Here is an 18574-nt window from a genome sequence, read left to right as displayed (position 1 = left end):
TATTTCTTTTTAGACATTTTGATGTGACAATACAATCATAAAGTGCCGTATGACACTCAAAAAGTGTACTTTTGAGTGCCATTTCTGGAGTGGAAAAGCCGTTTACGATCCCCCCCTCTTACATACTCCCCTCTCTAGATCCCAAAATTGATCTCATAAGTTCTCTGCTGTTGACCCCTCCCTCTCCCTCGGTAAAAGTTTTTGGGAGCCCCTGCTCCAACCCGCTGTAAAAAAAAGTCGTATTTTAATTTACTCATTATTACTTATTCCTGCTCGCCAGCACTAGTAAGAAGGTCCATTATTCTATGCTCAAAAGTGTCGTTGCATACACTATACTTAAATGTGTTTTTTCTTTTGTTGTTTTTTATTGCTAAAAGGTAAATTGTTGAGACTATAATGCGTTCAATTTTACGACTGTAAAATTCACATTAGTATTCTATTATATCTTTCGTAGAATAAAAGTAACTTTATAGAAGCTTTTCGTTTAGTCTAAGCTGTAATTTTGGGGGATGATTGCGCACTGTCTGACGCATTGTCTCGTATTTTTTACTTCTTTTTCTAAACTTTCATTGTTGGACTTATTACTGCTAATGATGGTCAGAGTAATTCATGCTAGTGTTTACCTTAAAAAGCTATTTTCATTTGGTTGGAGCTTGAATGATTTCCCGCCTTGCTTAGTTTGTGTCGTGTTCTTGTAATTCAGTAAAAAATTATCCAGAGGAGAGAAGGAAGTATTTAGGGAGGGTAAGATGGTGCTTACTTTTACCCGATGTTTAAAACCATGGATGAGAGTGCGGGTCATGTGATGTATGAGCGTGTAGAACTAAATGAGCTGAGAGATGAAGTGTATGGAAAGTGGGAATTTGATGAGAGATTGCTGGTGAATGTAATGGGGGATGAATGTTTTGCAAGTAAAAAAACTTAAACGTTTTCTCAGGTTGGCAATGGAGCACAGAAATAGAAATCGAGTGATTTGTGTTTCTCTTTGTTTGTTTTATGTAATATTTATGTTATGTTTATGTAATGACAATTATTTAAATGTGATTCTCCCTTTTTGTTTTGTAGTGCCATGGCCTTATGACTTTTTGTGCAATAAAACTTACTTACTTGCTTACTATTCTTAGTAATTTTGAGTTTATTCACAAGTAGCTTGGAATAGTTGCCACTCAGTTACACATTTACTTATTTTTTTTTACTTGTATTCAAAATTCTAGGAAATGAAGCTTAAAAAGTGTTAATCAGGGGTAACGTTTGGGAGACTTAATTACTTTCATTCAGACCGACATGTAAGATTGTGGAAGAGTGACCTGGGTGGCTTGGACACGTCCATAGGACAGATAAAAACCTTCTATGTTACTATGATATGATTATTAACATATCATATCTAGACCGCTAGTCCTAAGTTTATCTGAGAATGCATAAGAGAATGCTAGGCGTGCTATACTAGCATGTAATGAGATTTTAAAAGATGTCCCTTAACGTCTTTAAGATTACCGCAGCCGAGTTGCTCGTGGCTATTTAAGGACCTGATTAAGATTCAGTATTGGTAGCAGAGTAGGATCAATAAAGGAAAGTTCACGGGCCTATTCGTCCATAAAGATATTTTATATTTGAGTTAAGAATTATTCTTGCATAAGCATCGGATGATTTATCCCCAACCACGCGTAGCACTCTCGGTCGAAGGCATTGAATCAGGAGGTCAGTACCTGTGCAACGCAGACCATTGGTCAGTATGCGAGAAAATTAAAACCAAGTTTGTTTTTTCTTGTATATGTCAGAGAAGTTTTGGAAACAATTATTACTTCTACTGTGAACTCACTGACGCATGCCCCATATACTGTGTTTGATTTTCGTCATAACCACTTTTGGCAGAGAGGGCTGGGACCCAGTCTTCAACCTAGATACGTGGCATCTCAAATGTCCATTAAAAAATATCATTTGAATGTGTCAAATTCGATTACTCCTTGCTCTGAAAATAATTTGTTCTGGATTCTACTAAAGATCTACTGAAATTCTACTATATTTACCTCTCCTCAAAATATTTAACTCAACGAGGCAAAAGGAAGAAAATTAATGACCCTTTCCTAGGGAAAAATGTATGAAGCTACCATTGACTATAGAATTTAAGTTAAATACGAAGCAGTACTAAATGACTCTTAAAAACTAGAACTAATACTGAATATAATTATTTTCCTTGGCTTTAACTGTAGCCATGTACCTTTTGGTGTTTTTCACTTTTTTTGCACTTTATCCCAGGACTTAGACATTTTCTTCAGGGAGGGAGGGTTTCTAAAAGTGCTTTAACAAAAGGCAATGTGTATGGAAAATACAGGCAGTTATGATAAAATCATAAAAACCTCGAAATTTCTAAAAAAGGAGCTCCAATCCAAAGGCACTATATATTTGCTTTGCTTGAATCGCTTTGTCACTTAATTTGGAGACTGATATTTTTTGCACTTTTACATTTTTGTGCTGCTAAAAAAAGAGATCATTGTCCTAATTCCCTCTTATTGTTGTTAATTTTGAATTGGATCATTGTCTGTTTTATAAAGTAATGCACCTTGTAAACATAGTATCACATTTCCTATTGCAGGTGAGAGCATCATATTACCAAGTTTTGACACTGGCCTAGTTAATGATATGAGGAAAGAAATCCAGAACTATACACTACTGGTAGAGCCTCAGTTTGGAACCTTGTACAAACTAACAGGGACAACTACGCAAAAAATTACATTTGGTCAGACTTTTCCTGTTTCAGACGTTGTGGACGGTCGGATCCTTTTCGCCGCAGACTCTGAAATTGGTCCTGATCCTGTCCAGGAAATAATGAAGCTTGAATTAGAGGAAGAAATAGACCCGAGCAAAAAGGTACCTTATATATATATATATATATATATATATATATATATATATATATATATATATATATATATATATATATATATATATATATATGTGTGTGTATGTGTGTGTGTGTGTGTGTGTGTGTGTGTGTGTGTGTATGTATGTATGTATGTATGTATGCACTAATTCTATAGGCTTTAAAATCTTTTGCTACTTTATAGCCTGTTTTAAGAGACAATATCAAGCGACATAATTTGATTTTAAATGAAGCACATTACATGTCTGTAACATTACTTATTCCGTGAGCGGAACCTTAACTTTTCGATCCCCTGGTCTGTGGTTTATTGCAAGTAATGACATATCAAGTGTCTCTTTTGGAGTGATATTACGGGTGGTATTGTATTACAAAGAATGATCTGATTTGCATACTATGGAATTCGTTTTAATTATTTTTGTATCACAATAAAGCTCCTAAATTGGTGTTTCATTCTAAACTTGTGCTATGTCCTCTTTGCTATTATTTGAAAGATGAAAATAGGTGCCCATAATGGGATACCAAGGGAAAAAATAAAAATGGAGCATAATACCTTGTAGCAGCTAGCTTAATTTTTTACGGGCTTTTTCTATAAAATTGATTTTATTCTTCAACCACTTCCATAGGGGAAAATATTTGGGCCTGAATGCACTGAGATGAGCAGTCTTCACAAGCTATTAGTTTGAGCCGTCCTGGACGAGTGGATTGGTGCGCGGGATTCAGGATCCTTTGTCTGAGAGGGCAAGGGTTCAAATCCTAGTATACCCAATTATTTAGTACGGGACGGGGGTCAGTGGCCTGACTCTGTAAGCTCAATCAGAGTCGACCCACGTCTAAATGGGTACCTGGAGAAATCTGGGAAAGGTAAACAGAAAAGATGTGGGAAAGCAAAGGATGGTTGCCCCCCCCCCATTGAATTTCCTGGCTGAAGGGCCAAGAAACGGAGATCAGCAACGCCGGTAGGGACTGCAGAGTCTAATGCCCCGTTAGACTCTGTAAAATACTTTTTTTTATTAGTTTGAAAAAAAACTTTGATTTCAGTTAAAACAATCATCTTAACATTTTAAGAATTTTCCCTGAGGCTTTTCTTTGGAACTTTGAATACATTATGGATATACTGAAGTTGCAGAAAAATTGAGAAATTGAGTAAGAACACCAAATATTTCATATTACAAAATCTCATTTTGTAAAAAAAAAATAGCTTAAAAGTTTACATTTTATGTAATTTTTTTGTTAGTAGTTTAGTAATTCTTGTCAATTCGCTCTCCGAGGTGATTCTATTACAAATCATAAAAATTGATTATTTTTTTGAATTTTTCAATTCACTTTAAAGAAGTTTATTGAAAAGCTTTCAAGAAATTTTGGCTTTCCGACTTCCTTGTAAACGTTCACTGCGTGTTGTCTTTATTGGCTTCATTTAAAACAAATAACCAGTGTTTTCGGGCTGCCCCAAGGAAGTATTCTTGGGCCAACGCTTTTTCTTTTGCTCAAAGACGAATTAAAGGATAGCCTTACCACTTTGCTGATTAAACGACAATAATGATCTTCATTATCAAGGATGAAGATTCCAGCTAAACCCAGAAGGAGCTTCAGGCTGACTTAGAAAAAAATGGGGGTCGGGGGGATGCATAGCTTTTCAGCTTCAGTGCGTCACAAAATATTTCTTATTTTATGATCATGTATAATCAATAATGATCATGTTTTCATATTCAATGGGTAGGTAGTGTCAAGAGTAGATACACCACTCTTTCTTCTGGTTCATGTCACGTCATATCTTACGTGGGCTGAACACCTGAGAAAAGTAAGAACCTCATAACCGTGGAAACTAGAAGTTGTCCTAAGGTGCCAAAGCCTCTTCCCTGTCGAACCCACTATTCACGTCCTGGCCCGTACATGCCCCTTCTTGCTGCTGCTCCAACTAGCCACAGCGCTCCTCTTCAACTTATCCTATATTAAAAAGCTCGTACAGTAACTTCTAGGAACTCTGATGACAAGCCCTGCAGTCGATCTAGGATCGTTTTGACATGGCACCTGTGTCGGTGTTTTACAAATACATGTATTGTCCCCATCAGGGGAGTTGTCGAAGCTCGTTCCGGCAGGCCAAAGCCTTTGGGATCAACTTGCCAAATTATAGTTTGACAAGACTACCTTGTGCAGTATACACCCTGCTGGGAATAGTTGAAAGTGAGTTTTTTTTAGGACGATCCATCGCCACATGCAACTGACTTCTAGCAGAAGTAATCCTGGAAAATCCTTCTTTCGAGCGGTTCAAGAGAAGATATAACAATAAAAAGGGAGGTAATTCCCAGGATTAGGGGTATATCTTCAGTTGTGATGGACGCGTCAGACATGTAATAAAAAAAAATAAAGGCATTTGTGTGTTATACGCCACTCAAGTGCTTCATTTAATTAGAACCTGCTTCTTTGACGCTCAATCCTACTGAAATATCAGAAAATAGGATGAAAACATAATACTTTATTAACAAAATTATACCCCACATTCTTTAAACTTGCTTGGTGGATGCGTCGGTTTCTGGGTTGGTAAAATGCTTTATGTGGTTCACAGTCAAATGTTGGAATCCTAATTTTTCCAACGCTTTTGTGTCGTGGCTTTTCAGACTCGTAGGTTTTCAGTCTTTGGTAAATCCCCCATATTTCTTTTAACATCTATGGTATTACACTGTTCTCTATTACCTCAGATCGCAAACTAAATGAATGTCATACATGCAATTTTCTAAACCGTTTCTACTTAAATTCTAATTATATGAAGCACTTCAGTGATGCATGATACGGAAGTACCCAAATTAAACTCTTTAATAGTCTTCAACTTAATAAACTAATAGAAGCTCAAAAGGACATATTCCTTTTTCTTTGAAGGTATAAGATTTTGATTTTTTTTACATTCAGAAGTCTCTGAATTCTGATTATGAATGGAATTCTCTGTTTAAGTAAGGTGAAGCATAACTGTGACAATTAGAATCAAAATAGCTGATTTAGGTTCCTATTATGAGAAAGGCCGCTATTTTTAGCGCTTCCGTAAATTAGCCCTATGCATAACCTATTTTTGGTCTTCTTTATATAAATGCCCTGGGAATAATTGTTGGTTTCTATTGAATTGAACTTACCCTTTTTTTTTTTACAGGAACTCGAAATAGTAATAACAATAGGACCTGTGAACAGCCAGCCTCCACAAGTCATAGTTAATTCAGAACTCACAGTTGATGAAGGTAGAAAAGAAATCCTTTCTCCAGATGTGCTTACCATTGAAGATATGGATACTCCCGTTTCGCTGTTAGAAATCCGTTTGGATTCGCCCCCAAGTTTTGGCTATCTTATGCAAAGGAACTTAGGTACGAGCATTTTGTTCAGTTGCAGTTGTTTTTCTAGGGCCTGAGTTTGGCAGAATTATGTTTCTAACTGTTATATTACTGCCCTTTACCAAACTGATCTTAGCCATAAAATGAATCATTTTTCTATTTTATTCATTTACAGTAAAATTGAACACCCTATCCGTCCCTACAAATGCCAGAACATAAGCGTACGTGGTCTACGTAAGAAATGGAAGAGTAAACAAAATTAAGAACAAACAGGGGTGTCAATTGGGGGGAAAGAGGAGTTAAGGGGATATTTATCCTCCTTAGATTCCACTTCTACTAGATTCGAAAAAAATTGAAATAGGTGACACAATTGTACCCCCCCCCAAGAATTTCAGGACTATAGTTTCTCCCTCCTCCTCCCCCATGCATTTTCGTCAATTGACACTACTGGGTATAAACAGAACAAACGATAAAAATGTTTATTAAACTAATAAATTGAAAGATTAAATTCTAAACATATATACCGTATTTAGATGACTAAATGTATGCATGAGTGTACTGAATATTTTAATTAACAAATAGCGGAATATATACGCCACATATTGTAATGCACGAGACTGGGGGACAGAAAAACTTATTTCACATCCCGATTTGAAGGGAGATTTGTCTATGAACTTTTTATTGAATTTAAGTTCTACAATGGTACAGCATCCCACCATTTACCAAATGTAAAGGCCATTGTCCGTTACTTAGTTCTATCCTACTAGAAACTGTTTTCTATACCGTTTTACATTCTTTAAAGAAGGGTAATTTGTTCTGTTTGTTCTTTGTGCGAAAGAAATTCAAAGATAAACAAAAATGTTCTTGCGAGTTAAGAACTTACACGTGTTTTAGTCCATTAATCAAATTAATCTCTTGCTTCTTGGTGATTGATCTTGATGAGTATTGGAATTAGTTCCCGCTACTGATGACAACTTTGGTGTTTACTCTTCTTACGAAGAATAAATTAATTCTCATTTGCAACCGATAAAAAGGGGAAAAGATGATAGCCACCAAACACTTTATTCCAAAGATCTATTCTACTCAAAGAGGTGTATAGGGCTGATATCATATCACTACATATAGCTTTTTCATAGATTTGCCGTTTCCCAAATAAGATTGAAGCAAACCATTTCTTTAATTAGTTCTCCCTGTTTCTGGAAACCTTCCTTTTTTTGCTTACATGTTATGTATTTTGCGAGCCTAGGGAGTAGATTTTGGCCCCTGCCCCCCCTTGGCTGTAGAAAAATTGAACTCATGAAATATTGCACCCAGAATCACTTGTGGCTCTTCACTCAGACGTCGGGAGTACTCTTAGGAGTTGATGAATATAAATAAATTCTGATTGCAGTCTTCTGTGGCTACGGATCTCCCGGCTACTATGTCTGCAATGGTGAATCATTTGTGATCCCCTGACTTCTCAGCAGTGGTATCACTGGGGGGGGGTGCATAAAGGCACGTGTACCCACAATGTTTTCCGCGATATTTTTTTTTTAATGGCTTTTTTGGTATTTTCTTTAAATTTTTTTTCTATGACAAAGTTACCCCACCTCTAAATCTTAAAAAATAAATTTGCTCTTCCCTAAATTTTTGTGAATTGACGCCGGTGCTTCTCGAGATCAATTTGTAAATGCCATGTTAGCTAAGATTTGGGAATTAGTTTAAAAAGCTGTTTTAGAAAAATCAGAGCTCACTTATGCTGTGTCATTCTAGCCTGTATTATTTCAGCCTACGTAAGAAAAATTAACCAAATGCAAAGTTCAATTCAGTAAAACTCAACCTAGCCAAATCCAACAAAAACAAAAATCAACCGATCCAAAATCCTTTTGCCGGATAATTTTAGATGAACTAGCCATATGGGCAAAACATTATGAGGATAATCATCATGGCAGTTTGAAGGATGAGGTTTTAGAAGGGGGGGGGTGTAGTATATAGGGCATAATCTTTGAAGAGAATAATGATTCTCTTCATTATCTAATGAGCGATAATGATGATGACGGTATTGACGCTAATGGTAATTTCAGCGATGTTTAAAACGACATATTAGACCAGGGCGGTGGGAATGCTGATGATTCTTGCGGTATTAATGTGGGCAGCGATGAACTTTGAAATTTACCCTCGATATTACTGGCGTCAGTGCCATCCCTTTCGATGTTGCCGTTGGTATTTTCAACAGTGTCGACGTCGTAGACGATATCGAAGCCATCATAAATATCTATGTGATTGATGATAAATGATTTTCATATGATCATAAATTATTTTCATGGTAATATCGTTGGCAAAGAAGAAATTCACCCACAATATTACTGGTGTAACCATCATCAGTGTCATCGCTGCCGATATCTTCATTGGCAACTCCATCAGTGTCGAAGTTGTTACACGATATTGACGCCATCATAAATATTTTTTCGTCTACATTGATGTTATTATAATCTACTAACTATTATTACGTTGTTAACATTGGCATCATTAATATCATTTAAACTCCTCAAAATGCCTAATCAAAGCTTCTACGAGTATCCCTTCCATACATCTGATGTTGTGGTGCTCCCTCCATCAATCTGTCTTGAAAAGAAGCCATAATGATCATGAATTTGCTAGGCTGAATTTGGTATGGACTGAATCTGAATTATTGGTGAGTAAGTCCGGTGAATGAAATTGGTTGTCTGAGTTCAGCCTTATCCATTTGGATTTTGTGTCAGTTGTATTTTGTCGTAGGTTTAGTTTTGCTAGGTAGGATCTTATTTTCTGTGAACCTTAAACTGTAAGTAGCCTCAGCTGACTGGGATATTGAAGATTTTTACGATTATGATGCACTATATACTAATTACTAATATTTAATTTGTTTTAAAACTAACTGAAAGTGAAAGTTTACACTTTGGTAAAAGTGAAAATTCAGCTTTATAAAAAATAGGAAAAAAAAGAAATACAAAGTTATCAGATGTCATTACCCTGATTTCAGCTAAGCATGATACCCTGTGAGTCAGAATTTTTTTTTCTTTTGATTTCCCTAAGTCTTTCTAAATCTGGCAAAGCATGCAATGAATTTTTAGTCTTCTATGTTTTGTGCTTATGAAGTTCATGTCATTTTTGGAAAGAGGGCAGGATTTTTCAGAAAGCGACTGAAGAGCCGTGGATGTCTTAACAAGTGGATTCGACGATGCTGGACTGCAAAACAGGCTCCGCTCCAAGCCTCTGACTGATTTTAGGGCTGGTTTGCTAGCACCAGCTGATAAGCATAGGAAATTCAAAGTTTTTTTTGTATTCGAGCCCCTACCAAATATGTTGTGTAAAATGAGTTTTTCATTTAATATTTTGTTGCCCTAGTTGAAGGGTGTCGGGAAAGATTGTTTGGGTTTAATACAGGGAATACAGAGTAGTTTGAAAGTCTAAGCAACCTAAAAGCTGCAACCCGTTTCAAAATCTGAGTTGCTCCTTGAAAATACTTCTGATACACCATGGTAATTATTTGATTTGAAGATTTTCCTTGTGCAACGACATTTAATTTTCGTCGTTTTCTTTGGGTGGGGAGATTCATTCATAATTGTAGACTACAACCCTTTCCCAGATATTTGAGAAAAGATGCCCATAATTTTGAAGTCTTTAAGCGTAGTCTGTTTTTAAAGTATTTCTAACCCAGCGACCAACATAGTCGATTCTCATGGATAGAAAGCAGTCACAAAACATGAATTTCTGGATGTAATGAAAACATCAAATGAAAACAAAACAAGCTATAGCTCAAAACACCACAATAAGTTTTCATCCGCTGTTAAAAGCGACTGAAGCACACTTTTAGTGACAGGGCTTGCCTTTTTTGGGGCAACTCCAGCAATAAAGCCTGATAGATTTCGACTCCCTACCTAGAGTCCTGGATTCCAAATCCAGCCTTGAAATAATCAAGGGTTGATGAGAGAGAAGTTCAAAAAACTTAATAGCAATACATACTTTCACTAATAAATTTAACACTAAGAATAATGATCTAATTTGTTATATTCGTAGATTGAACAATAGACGTCCTAAGACTCTCGTATTTCAGCAGTGAACAATGTAACATACCGTCAAGCTTCTGAAAAACTTAAGTGATATATGTAGTGTGAATTAGTTGTTCTTTTTCTGGGTGTCAAAGGTCGCCAGACTGATGGTTAGTTACAGAAATTGAAAGTAATCTAATTTTCTTCCTTCGCTAGCGACATACCTTTCTTTGAATTGTATTCTGCTTATTCCGGAATTGATGGCTCGATGAACTAGAAGAATCTATGAGGGTCGTATACGACAATGTAATATTTCTTACGACTGAAAGGTTGTCACCAAATTCTAGTTCACATCTGTTAAAACTCATAAGAAAACCGACTAATACTCATCCATCTTAAATCGATTGTTGTCAAGCTTAACTTGGTGTTCGCAAGTTGAGATCATTGAATCAATTACAAAAATGTTTTTCGCGGAATTCCCAAATATATTTAAAATTTATCAGATTCATGGAGAAGTAAATTCTTTAATTTTTCAACAGGTTGGTCTTTTTGGGCCAAACAATCGTTAGCAGCGCTTCCTAAGGAATTCCCTAGCATCAATAAAATGATCGATTGATAATAATGATGAACTCCATTTTTCCAAAGTCACCAAGGATATGAATATTTGCCCATTCAGTTTCACAAATCGGCTGCGGCAAGTCAAAAAGCGTTACGAGATACTTTCTTAAAATGAATTTATAAGGGCCTTGCCCTCAAACTGAACAAATTCTGCCAATTGGTCCATTCTGTTTGCGTATTTCTCATTTGGCTCTCAGAGTATCTGCAAGTTTTGCTTTTCCCCAAAGCATGGTATATCCTATTTTCTGACTCATAGAAATTGTTCAAAATCGGAACTTCTGAAAAGAAAATTTATCGTACTTCTTAAAAATAATTTGGAAACAATTAATTAGAATAAACAAAAAACGTAAAGCACTGTTTTACACAAATTTTTTCATAATGCCGTTCGAATTGCCAAATCCAAATTTTGTGTCCCACTTTGAATCAAACAGTTCGTATTCGTAGTAACGAACTGTAATAAGGAGTTACCCGGCTCAATAGTAACCGAAGCTCTAAAAAGTGGGTACATCAAAAGAATCAAATTTTTAGTCTTACCCATCAAAACTTACGAACCTGAGAAAATTTGCCTTATTTTAGACAATTGGAGGAAACACCCCCTATAGTTTTTTATTATTTTAAAATGTAGAGCTGTGAGAAAGAGTCAAATTTTCTCGTAAAGAACGAGGCGTTGAGGAGGGGACAATCCCTTTCATATACGGAACAATTTCTGTTCGTTTTAAGCTTTAATGTCGCTCCTTAATTGCAGTTTAAAAAAAACTTGTTTTTCTAATTCAATTTTTTGTCAAAATACATGTTTAAATTAAGCAAGTTTTATTCAATTGACCTCTTAATCTGTTTTATAGATGATAGTGGAACCGTAGAGGCAAAGTCATCCGCGTTTCCAGTCCAAGCTTTGTTGGACGAACAGCTTGTTTATGTCCAGAATGATCATCTTGGAAAGGAGCCTAACGAAGACTTTTTTTTGTTTCATATTTTCGATGGTAAACAATCATCATCAACTGTGAAGCTGTCAGTCATCATTGAGGTAAGATTAATCAATCGGTTATTTAGAGATTTAACTAATCCGCAAATCCAAAGCTGAAGAACAGCCATATAGTTTCTACATTCCTCACTCTGGAATATCTGCTATGTTAGTAAGTTAGTTCCAGTGGCGGATTCAGGGGGCCAGGGGACCCAGGCCTCCCACCTAGATTTTTTCTGGTGCCCTCACGCCTTATTTTTTCAGTTTTTCACTCTTTTTTTAAAGTAAATTTGTCAATTTGTCAATTAATGGCATACTTGTCACACCCCCCCCCCAAAAATTTTGCTTACTGGCGAATCCATTGTTAAAGCTGAGGAACAACCATATTGTTTCTACATTTCTCAATCTGGAATATTGGCTATGTTAATAGAATAGTTCTAGTGGCGGATCCAGGGGGGCCAGGTGACCTGGGCCTCCCACCTAGATTTTTTCTGGCGCCCTAACTCCTTATTTTTTTTCTTGTTTTTCACTCTTTTTTAAAACTAAATTTGTCAATTTGGTCAATTATTGGCCCCCTTGTCATATTGCCTTCCCCCCCTATTTTTGCTTATTGAAACCCTTGTTAGATTGACCTCCCTCCCCCGGATTTTGCTCTAGATCTGCCCCTGGATGGTTCATTCAGCTTATTTTTATGCAAGATTAGCCTTTGCAGTTCTTAACGATTACTTTGACCTTTTAAGAAACATTTCATTATGAAGATAATGAACGGTAAATCTACTCAAAATTAATTGTTCACTCAACATTCTTAATGTAAAAAGACGGTATGATCAAGATTGTTTACACGTTCGATATATTCATTGGTTTTCAAAGTTGAAGGCCTCCCTGAACGCTGTTCATCTTCAACGTATTTTTTTACCATCCAAACATGATGTGGCCGAGCGAATATAGATCACGGGATAAGGAATACTCCTTTTAGGCTTGTTTTACCTTTTTCAACATCACGCTTGCCGATTCTCTTAGCTAAACACAAAATTTTATGGCACAACGTTGCTCCAAATTCCGTTGTTTGATTTTGTGTGATACACAACCAAAACACAGCTCTGCTAGTAGCACTAATAGTCACAAAAATCCTGTAATTAGCGGAAGGAGCTGAAACACACCCTAGACTACGAGCAGGTACCGATAGACAGGCTCTATCAATAGCGTTTGATTGGGCAAAGTCTTTTGGGTTTTCAAGGGAAAAGATATTTGATAACGAGGCCCACCCTCATGATTAGAGATTGGTCCTGTCTCAAAATTGTCATCGCTGGAAAATTTTCACCTTTTCCAGTACAGTCATTTAAAATGAAGAAATTTGAGAATCGGAGTCGAATGATGATAATTTTGGATATCCGATTTAATTGAATGTTTGGCAGAACGCTCGTTGAAGCTGACATTGTATCTGAGGTACACCTTTTGTAAATTATTCTGTAAATTAAGTCTTGGGATGTGAACATAGCGATGATTTTATGTCGAAAAAGTGGGAACCAGTAATGTCCCGTCAAAAACTGCCTAGAAGCTTTTTTTTTATTCCCACTCCGGATAAATTCTCTTTCCTTACGTTTTCATAAATATCTTAGCTCTAAGGGGGATATTACGATGTTAGCCACGCCTATCTAACCAAGGCATAATTGAAATCTTATGATTCTTAAAACTGTTTTAAAGAGGAATTGCACACATAAAACGAATAGTTGTAGTTACCAATTTGTGCTTTTGAACTAACGCCCCTAATTTTATGCAATTAGGTTTTTAATTCACATACCAATTCAAAAGTTTTTCTAATCCAAACAAGAATGAATTGAAGATGACTGACCGTTCAGTTCAACCTATACTTTAGCTTTTGACCTAAATATGGTGCAAAAGTAAACTAAGCTGTCATTTTTAAATTAAACGGTGATTGCAAAAATGCCTGGAATAGCAAAAACTAAATTGCAAGAATGACGTTGCAGAAAGTCTCCTAATATGTTCTGTTGTGATCATGCAAAAAGAAATTGATGAGTTGTCAAGAAAGTTGTACAATTTACATATTTAAGAGGCTTCCATACATTAACCCTAATTCGATTTTTAAGTACTTATTATCTGTTAACGTATCCAATATTAAAATACAGGCGTAAATATACCATCTTTGGCTTTGGCAGACTTCTAAGGAATCATCAAAGATTTTATAGTAATACTTAATTATCTTGTTCCAAGCCAATAGTCTCCTATCCTATAGTGCAGCACACTTCGCATCACGAGGCCTCCTGAGAGCGCACTACTGTGTGACAAGCACGGACCTAGAGCCTTAATTGGGAAGGGTGGCAGTGCCGAAAAGAGAAAATGGAACATCCCCCCCCCTCTACAATTTTGTGCAAAATAATTGAATTAAAGCCGGGTTTACTAGCGACGTAGCGTAACGCAACGGCAGGTCAACTGGCTCATTTTGCCGCTTGCACAAGGCATTGGGAAACTTTGTCAAGGTCAAAATTGCCACTAAACATCGATTACTGTTGACCAATCAAAGGTACTTCCAGTCAAAGGGAAAGTTATGCACTCGTTGCTTATTGCATTTGGTGACTTGTAATATTTTCGATTACTCTTTTATACCATCAGGGTGTTGCAAGTTTTCAATATAAGAGGAATGGATAATCTAAGCGTCTGGACACCAGCTTGAAAGGCCCCTATAGAAGTGGGACTAAAAATATATAGAAAAATCCTCTCTCAAATACAATGTCCGAGATTATTTAAATGACAATGTTTGAGGATAAGCGGTTTATTTATAATGTTGTTACCGGTACTACTTGTAAAGGTACTCAAAAGAAAAGAAAAAGGGCAAGGAATGAGAAAAAATCTAGTCAGTTGGCTTAGAAAAAAGACAAGTTTTGCTGAGGGTGCAAAACTTATCCCAATCAAGGTGAATAGCAGACGTGGCAAAAGATTAGCAGAAGATACACGATATATTTTGATACAGTGGACAACACACTTTTGACCCAGTTTGGTTTTGTTGTCCAACATTTTTCTCTATGAAACTAGAAGAGAACTAAATCGGGTTCAGAATATGACATCAAGAAAAAAAAGGATAAAGGGGTAAAGAGGGTGATAAATGGCGCTAATATACCTGGCCCTATCAGCAAGAAATTCATCTTCTAAAGAATATTACTGTGCAAAGGACCTTGTTGAGGTATGCCAGAAAGGATAGTTGGCCTTATGGTACCCTGCGACAGGTTCCACGTGTTAAAAAAAAAATAAGTATAACCAGGTCTCATGTCAAGGGAGATGTGAAATATGTTCACTTAACTATTGACACAGACTTGGCTGAAGGAATTGAGAAGCAAAATTTCTGACTCCTGATTGGTATAAGGTGACACATGCTTCTTAAATCTCTTTACAGTGGGATGCAAAGCCATTCGGCATAAAGAAAGATACAATCTTGACCCTTATAATAGATAATATGAAAAAAACTTCGTTTTCTTAAAGAGTTAAAGAGGCTGCGTCCCAAAGTCGAACCTTAAAACGTACAGGAATTAGAAGAGGCAGTTGGGGGGCTGCCGCCCCCCAAACCCCCAGCTTTTAAAGACTCTTTTGTACAGGTTTTTTTTTTTGGGGGGGGGGGACTTCATTGTTACTAATTACTAGTTTCGGCGCAATGGTTCTCCTGTCCTCTTGTGTTTAACATTTTTCGAAGTTATTCCATTATTCATTCATTTCAATTTTTTGTTAATTAAAAGAGGGCCTTTCCGAAGCCAAGAGCTGGGGGTTAGCAAAAAAACAAAAAACCTGTACAAAAGAGTCTTTAAAAGCTGGGGGTTTGGGGGGCGGCAGCCCCCCAACTGCCTCTTCTAATTCCTGTACGTTTTAAGGTTCGACTTTGGGACGCAGCCTCTTTAACTCTTTAAGAAAACGAAGTTTTTTTCATATTATTTCTGTACGTTTTTCTACAATCCATGGTGGATGTAATTTAATAATTCCTGTACTCCTCGTACAGGAATTAGGAGAGGAACTTGGGTGGCTGCCGCCCCCCCGCTTTTAAATCATTGTATAAAATAGAAAAAAAATAGATAGAATGACCGAAATGTTTCTTTTGCTCATAAGAAGCTAATATTCTGTTATCTCTCAAATGATAAGCTGTCCAGGTGTTATCAAAAATTTTTTGATGTTGTGAAAAAAAACCGCCCGTAAGGGACTTGGAACCCTTGACCCGAGGATTAAAAGTCTCACGCTCTACCAACTGAGCTAATAACTTGCATGTGTGTAAATATAACTTCTCAATAGCTTTTAAAAATTTCAAATTAACATGGGCTCTTATGGAGAGAAATCCGTTAATTAAATAGCTAATGGGTGGTTTCTGGAAAACAGGGAAGGAGTTATCGGATCAAGCTGAAATTTCGCGGATGAGCTCCTGGGCCGTAGGGGACCTTAATTTGTGAATTTCAGCCCGATCGGACAACATTAAAAGGGGTGGGGTGGGGGGGGGGTTGGAGGGTCGAAACTTTCGGGGGGTTAAGATTTTCCTACGAAACTTTCATGGGCACTTACTCGGAGAATTCCGCATCGAATGAGTCTTCGTACACCCAGATCCGATGTCGGATGTGACCTGTAGGCGTCTAGGAAAAAAAAGTAAATGAATTTTAAGTGGCTATGCGTGGTTTCTGGAAAACAGGGAAGGAGTTATCGGATCAAGCTGAAATTTCGCGGATAAGCTCCTGGGCCCTAGGGGACCTTAACTTGTGAATTTCAGCCCGATCGGACAACGTTAAAGGGGGGCTTGGGTTGACAGGTCGAAACTTTCGGCCAGATTTTCCCCATGAAGAAAAAGTTGGAGGGGGATGAAATTTTGCAGGTTTCTTAGTTGGAGCTCGGGCTACGAAATGCATCCCTCCCCATCCGTCTGCGACCACTGGAACCGAAGATCGCTTAACATTGTCGTGTGTCGCCTCTTTATAGAGGCACGAGTGTGCCTCCTTGATGACAAGCCAGTACCTTCATCACAACTGTAAGCTATTTCAATGCCACCAAATGAGGCAGACATTAGTGTCTGCACAGAACAGCACAGAAACGTTTTAGTCTCGCGTTCATAACACATACCTTCTTTGAAGAATATTATAACATTGATATGTTTCATTGTTTTTATTCCAGAAAACGATCGATTTTTCCGTCCTTATTTCTCGTATATATTACCCAATAGTGCAATTTAGGAAGGATTCTTAAACAATTTGTTTGGGATGGGTGATCGTCCTCATTGCCTCCTCCCTTGTATCCGTGCTTGCTGTGTGACCTTCGAGAAGCTCAGTAGCTTATATACTTTCTATCAGGGCTAGTACAACAACCCTGTCAGTGCTAGATAAAAATTAGACAATCTGAATCAGTTACTTTTGTCATTCTTTTTTTTTACCCGCCATGATTTTTTATGGCGGGTTTTCATTTTTGTAGAGCAAATCTCAAGCATTGCGTGGTTTATCTTTCATCGACTCGGTTAATTATTGTATTTTCAGACATAAAGTAGATCGTTTAAGTTTTTTCGTCTGTTGCCTGTTCTTCTTTTGCTCTGTGATTAAATGAAAAAAAAAACTAGTTTTTTTAACTGAAACTAAGGAGCGACATTAAACTTAAAACGAATAGAAATTACTCCGTATAGGAAATGGGTTGTCCCCTCCGCAATCCCTCGCTCTTTACGCTAAAGTTTTTAATTGTTTTAAAAAGTAGGATTGTGGCAAAGAGTCAAACTTTAGCGTAAAGAGCGAGGGATAACGGATGGGACAACCCATTTCAAATACGGAGTAATTTCTGTTTGTTTTAAGTTTTAAAGTCGCTCCTTATTTTCAGTTAAAAAAACTAGTTTTTTTAATTTAATTTCTGAACGTTTTTGAATCAATGCATGTTTGATTTTGGCTCTCCGTATATTAATTATTAAAATGATATTTGCATATTAATTCTTTTTTTGGCTAAATGGCTTTCTTTTATTTTTGATCAGACGATTTTGAGAAATAAGGGGTGGCGAAGGAGGCCTAGTTGCCCTCCAATTTTTTGGTTACTTAAAAAGGCAACTAGAACTTTTAATTTTTAACGAACGTTTTTATTAGTAAAAACTATAGTTTTTATTAGTAAAAACTTTTATATTCTTATATTTTTAATTATATATGTGAGGGAGTTTGTCCCCTCGTTAATACCTCGCTCTTCACGCTAAATCTTATGTTTTGTCCCGATTCTTTAAGAATGACCCCTGAATCAGAAAGGCTGTAGAATAAACAGTTGAAATTACTAAAAATACTTAAGCATAAAGAAGTATTTATCTCCTCCTGGATACCTCGCTCTTTATGCTAACGTATTTTTAGAACCCCTCATATGTGTAATAATCTCTGTTCGTTTTAAGTTTTAATGCTATTCCTTACTTTCAATTGAAAAAACTTTTTCATGTTTGTACTAGCTGTTGGGGTCGCCACCCCAACACCTAATTGGTGGGGGCGCTTCGCGCCCCCCAAGCTCCCCGCGTGCTTAAGTCGTTACGCACCATATTAGTTATGCGCCATTGTTATTATGTCCCTGTGTCCCACCTGTGAATATATATATATATATATATATATATATATATATATATATATATATATATATATATATATATATATATATATATATATATATATATATATATATATATATATATATATATATATATATATATATATATATATACATATATATATATATATATACATATATATATATATATATATATATATATATACATATATATATATATATACATACTATAATA

The 18574-nt window shown here is 36.4% G+C and overlaps 1 protein-coding gene across 3 annotated transcripts in view; it reads left to right on the top strand.

The window, feature by feature from the left end:
• LOC136038701 (extracellular matrix organizing protein FRAS1-like) overlaps positions 1–18574 on the top strand; it is a 196884-nt gene that overhangs the window by 87498 nt on the left and 90812 nt on the right. For all 3 annotated transcript variants that reach the window (XM_065722012.1, XM_065722013.1, XM_065722014.1), the window contains 3 exons: positions 2594–2868; positions 6021–6228; positions 11666–11847. In XM_065722012.1, coding sequence (XP_065578084.1) covers positions 2594–2868; positions 6021–6228; positions 11666–11847 — 665 coding nt within the window. The remainder of the gene's footprint in view (positions 1–2593; positions 2869–6020; positions 6229–11665; positions 11848–18574) is intronic.

The sequence above is a fragment of the Artemia franciscana genome, chromosome 18 (genome assembly GCF_032884065.1).
Source record: "Artemia franciscana chromosome 18, ASM3288406v1, whole genome shotgun sequence".
In the NCBI taxonomy this organism is placed as follows: Eukaryota; Metazoa; Arthropoda; class Branchiopoda; order Anostraca; family Artemiidae; genus Artemia; species Artemia franciscana.
The sequence above is the reverse complement of the archived record's forward strand: the minus strand, read 5'-3'. Positions and strand labels throughout refer to the sequence as shown.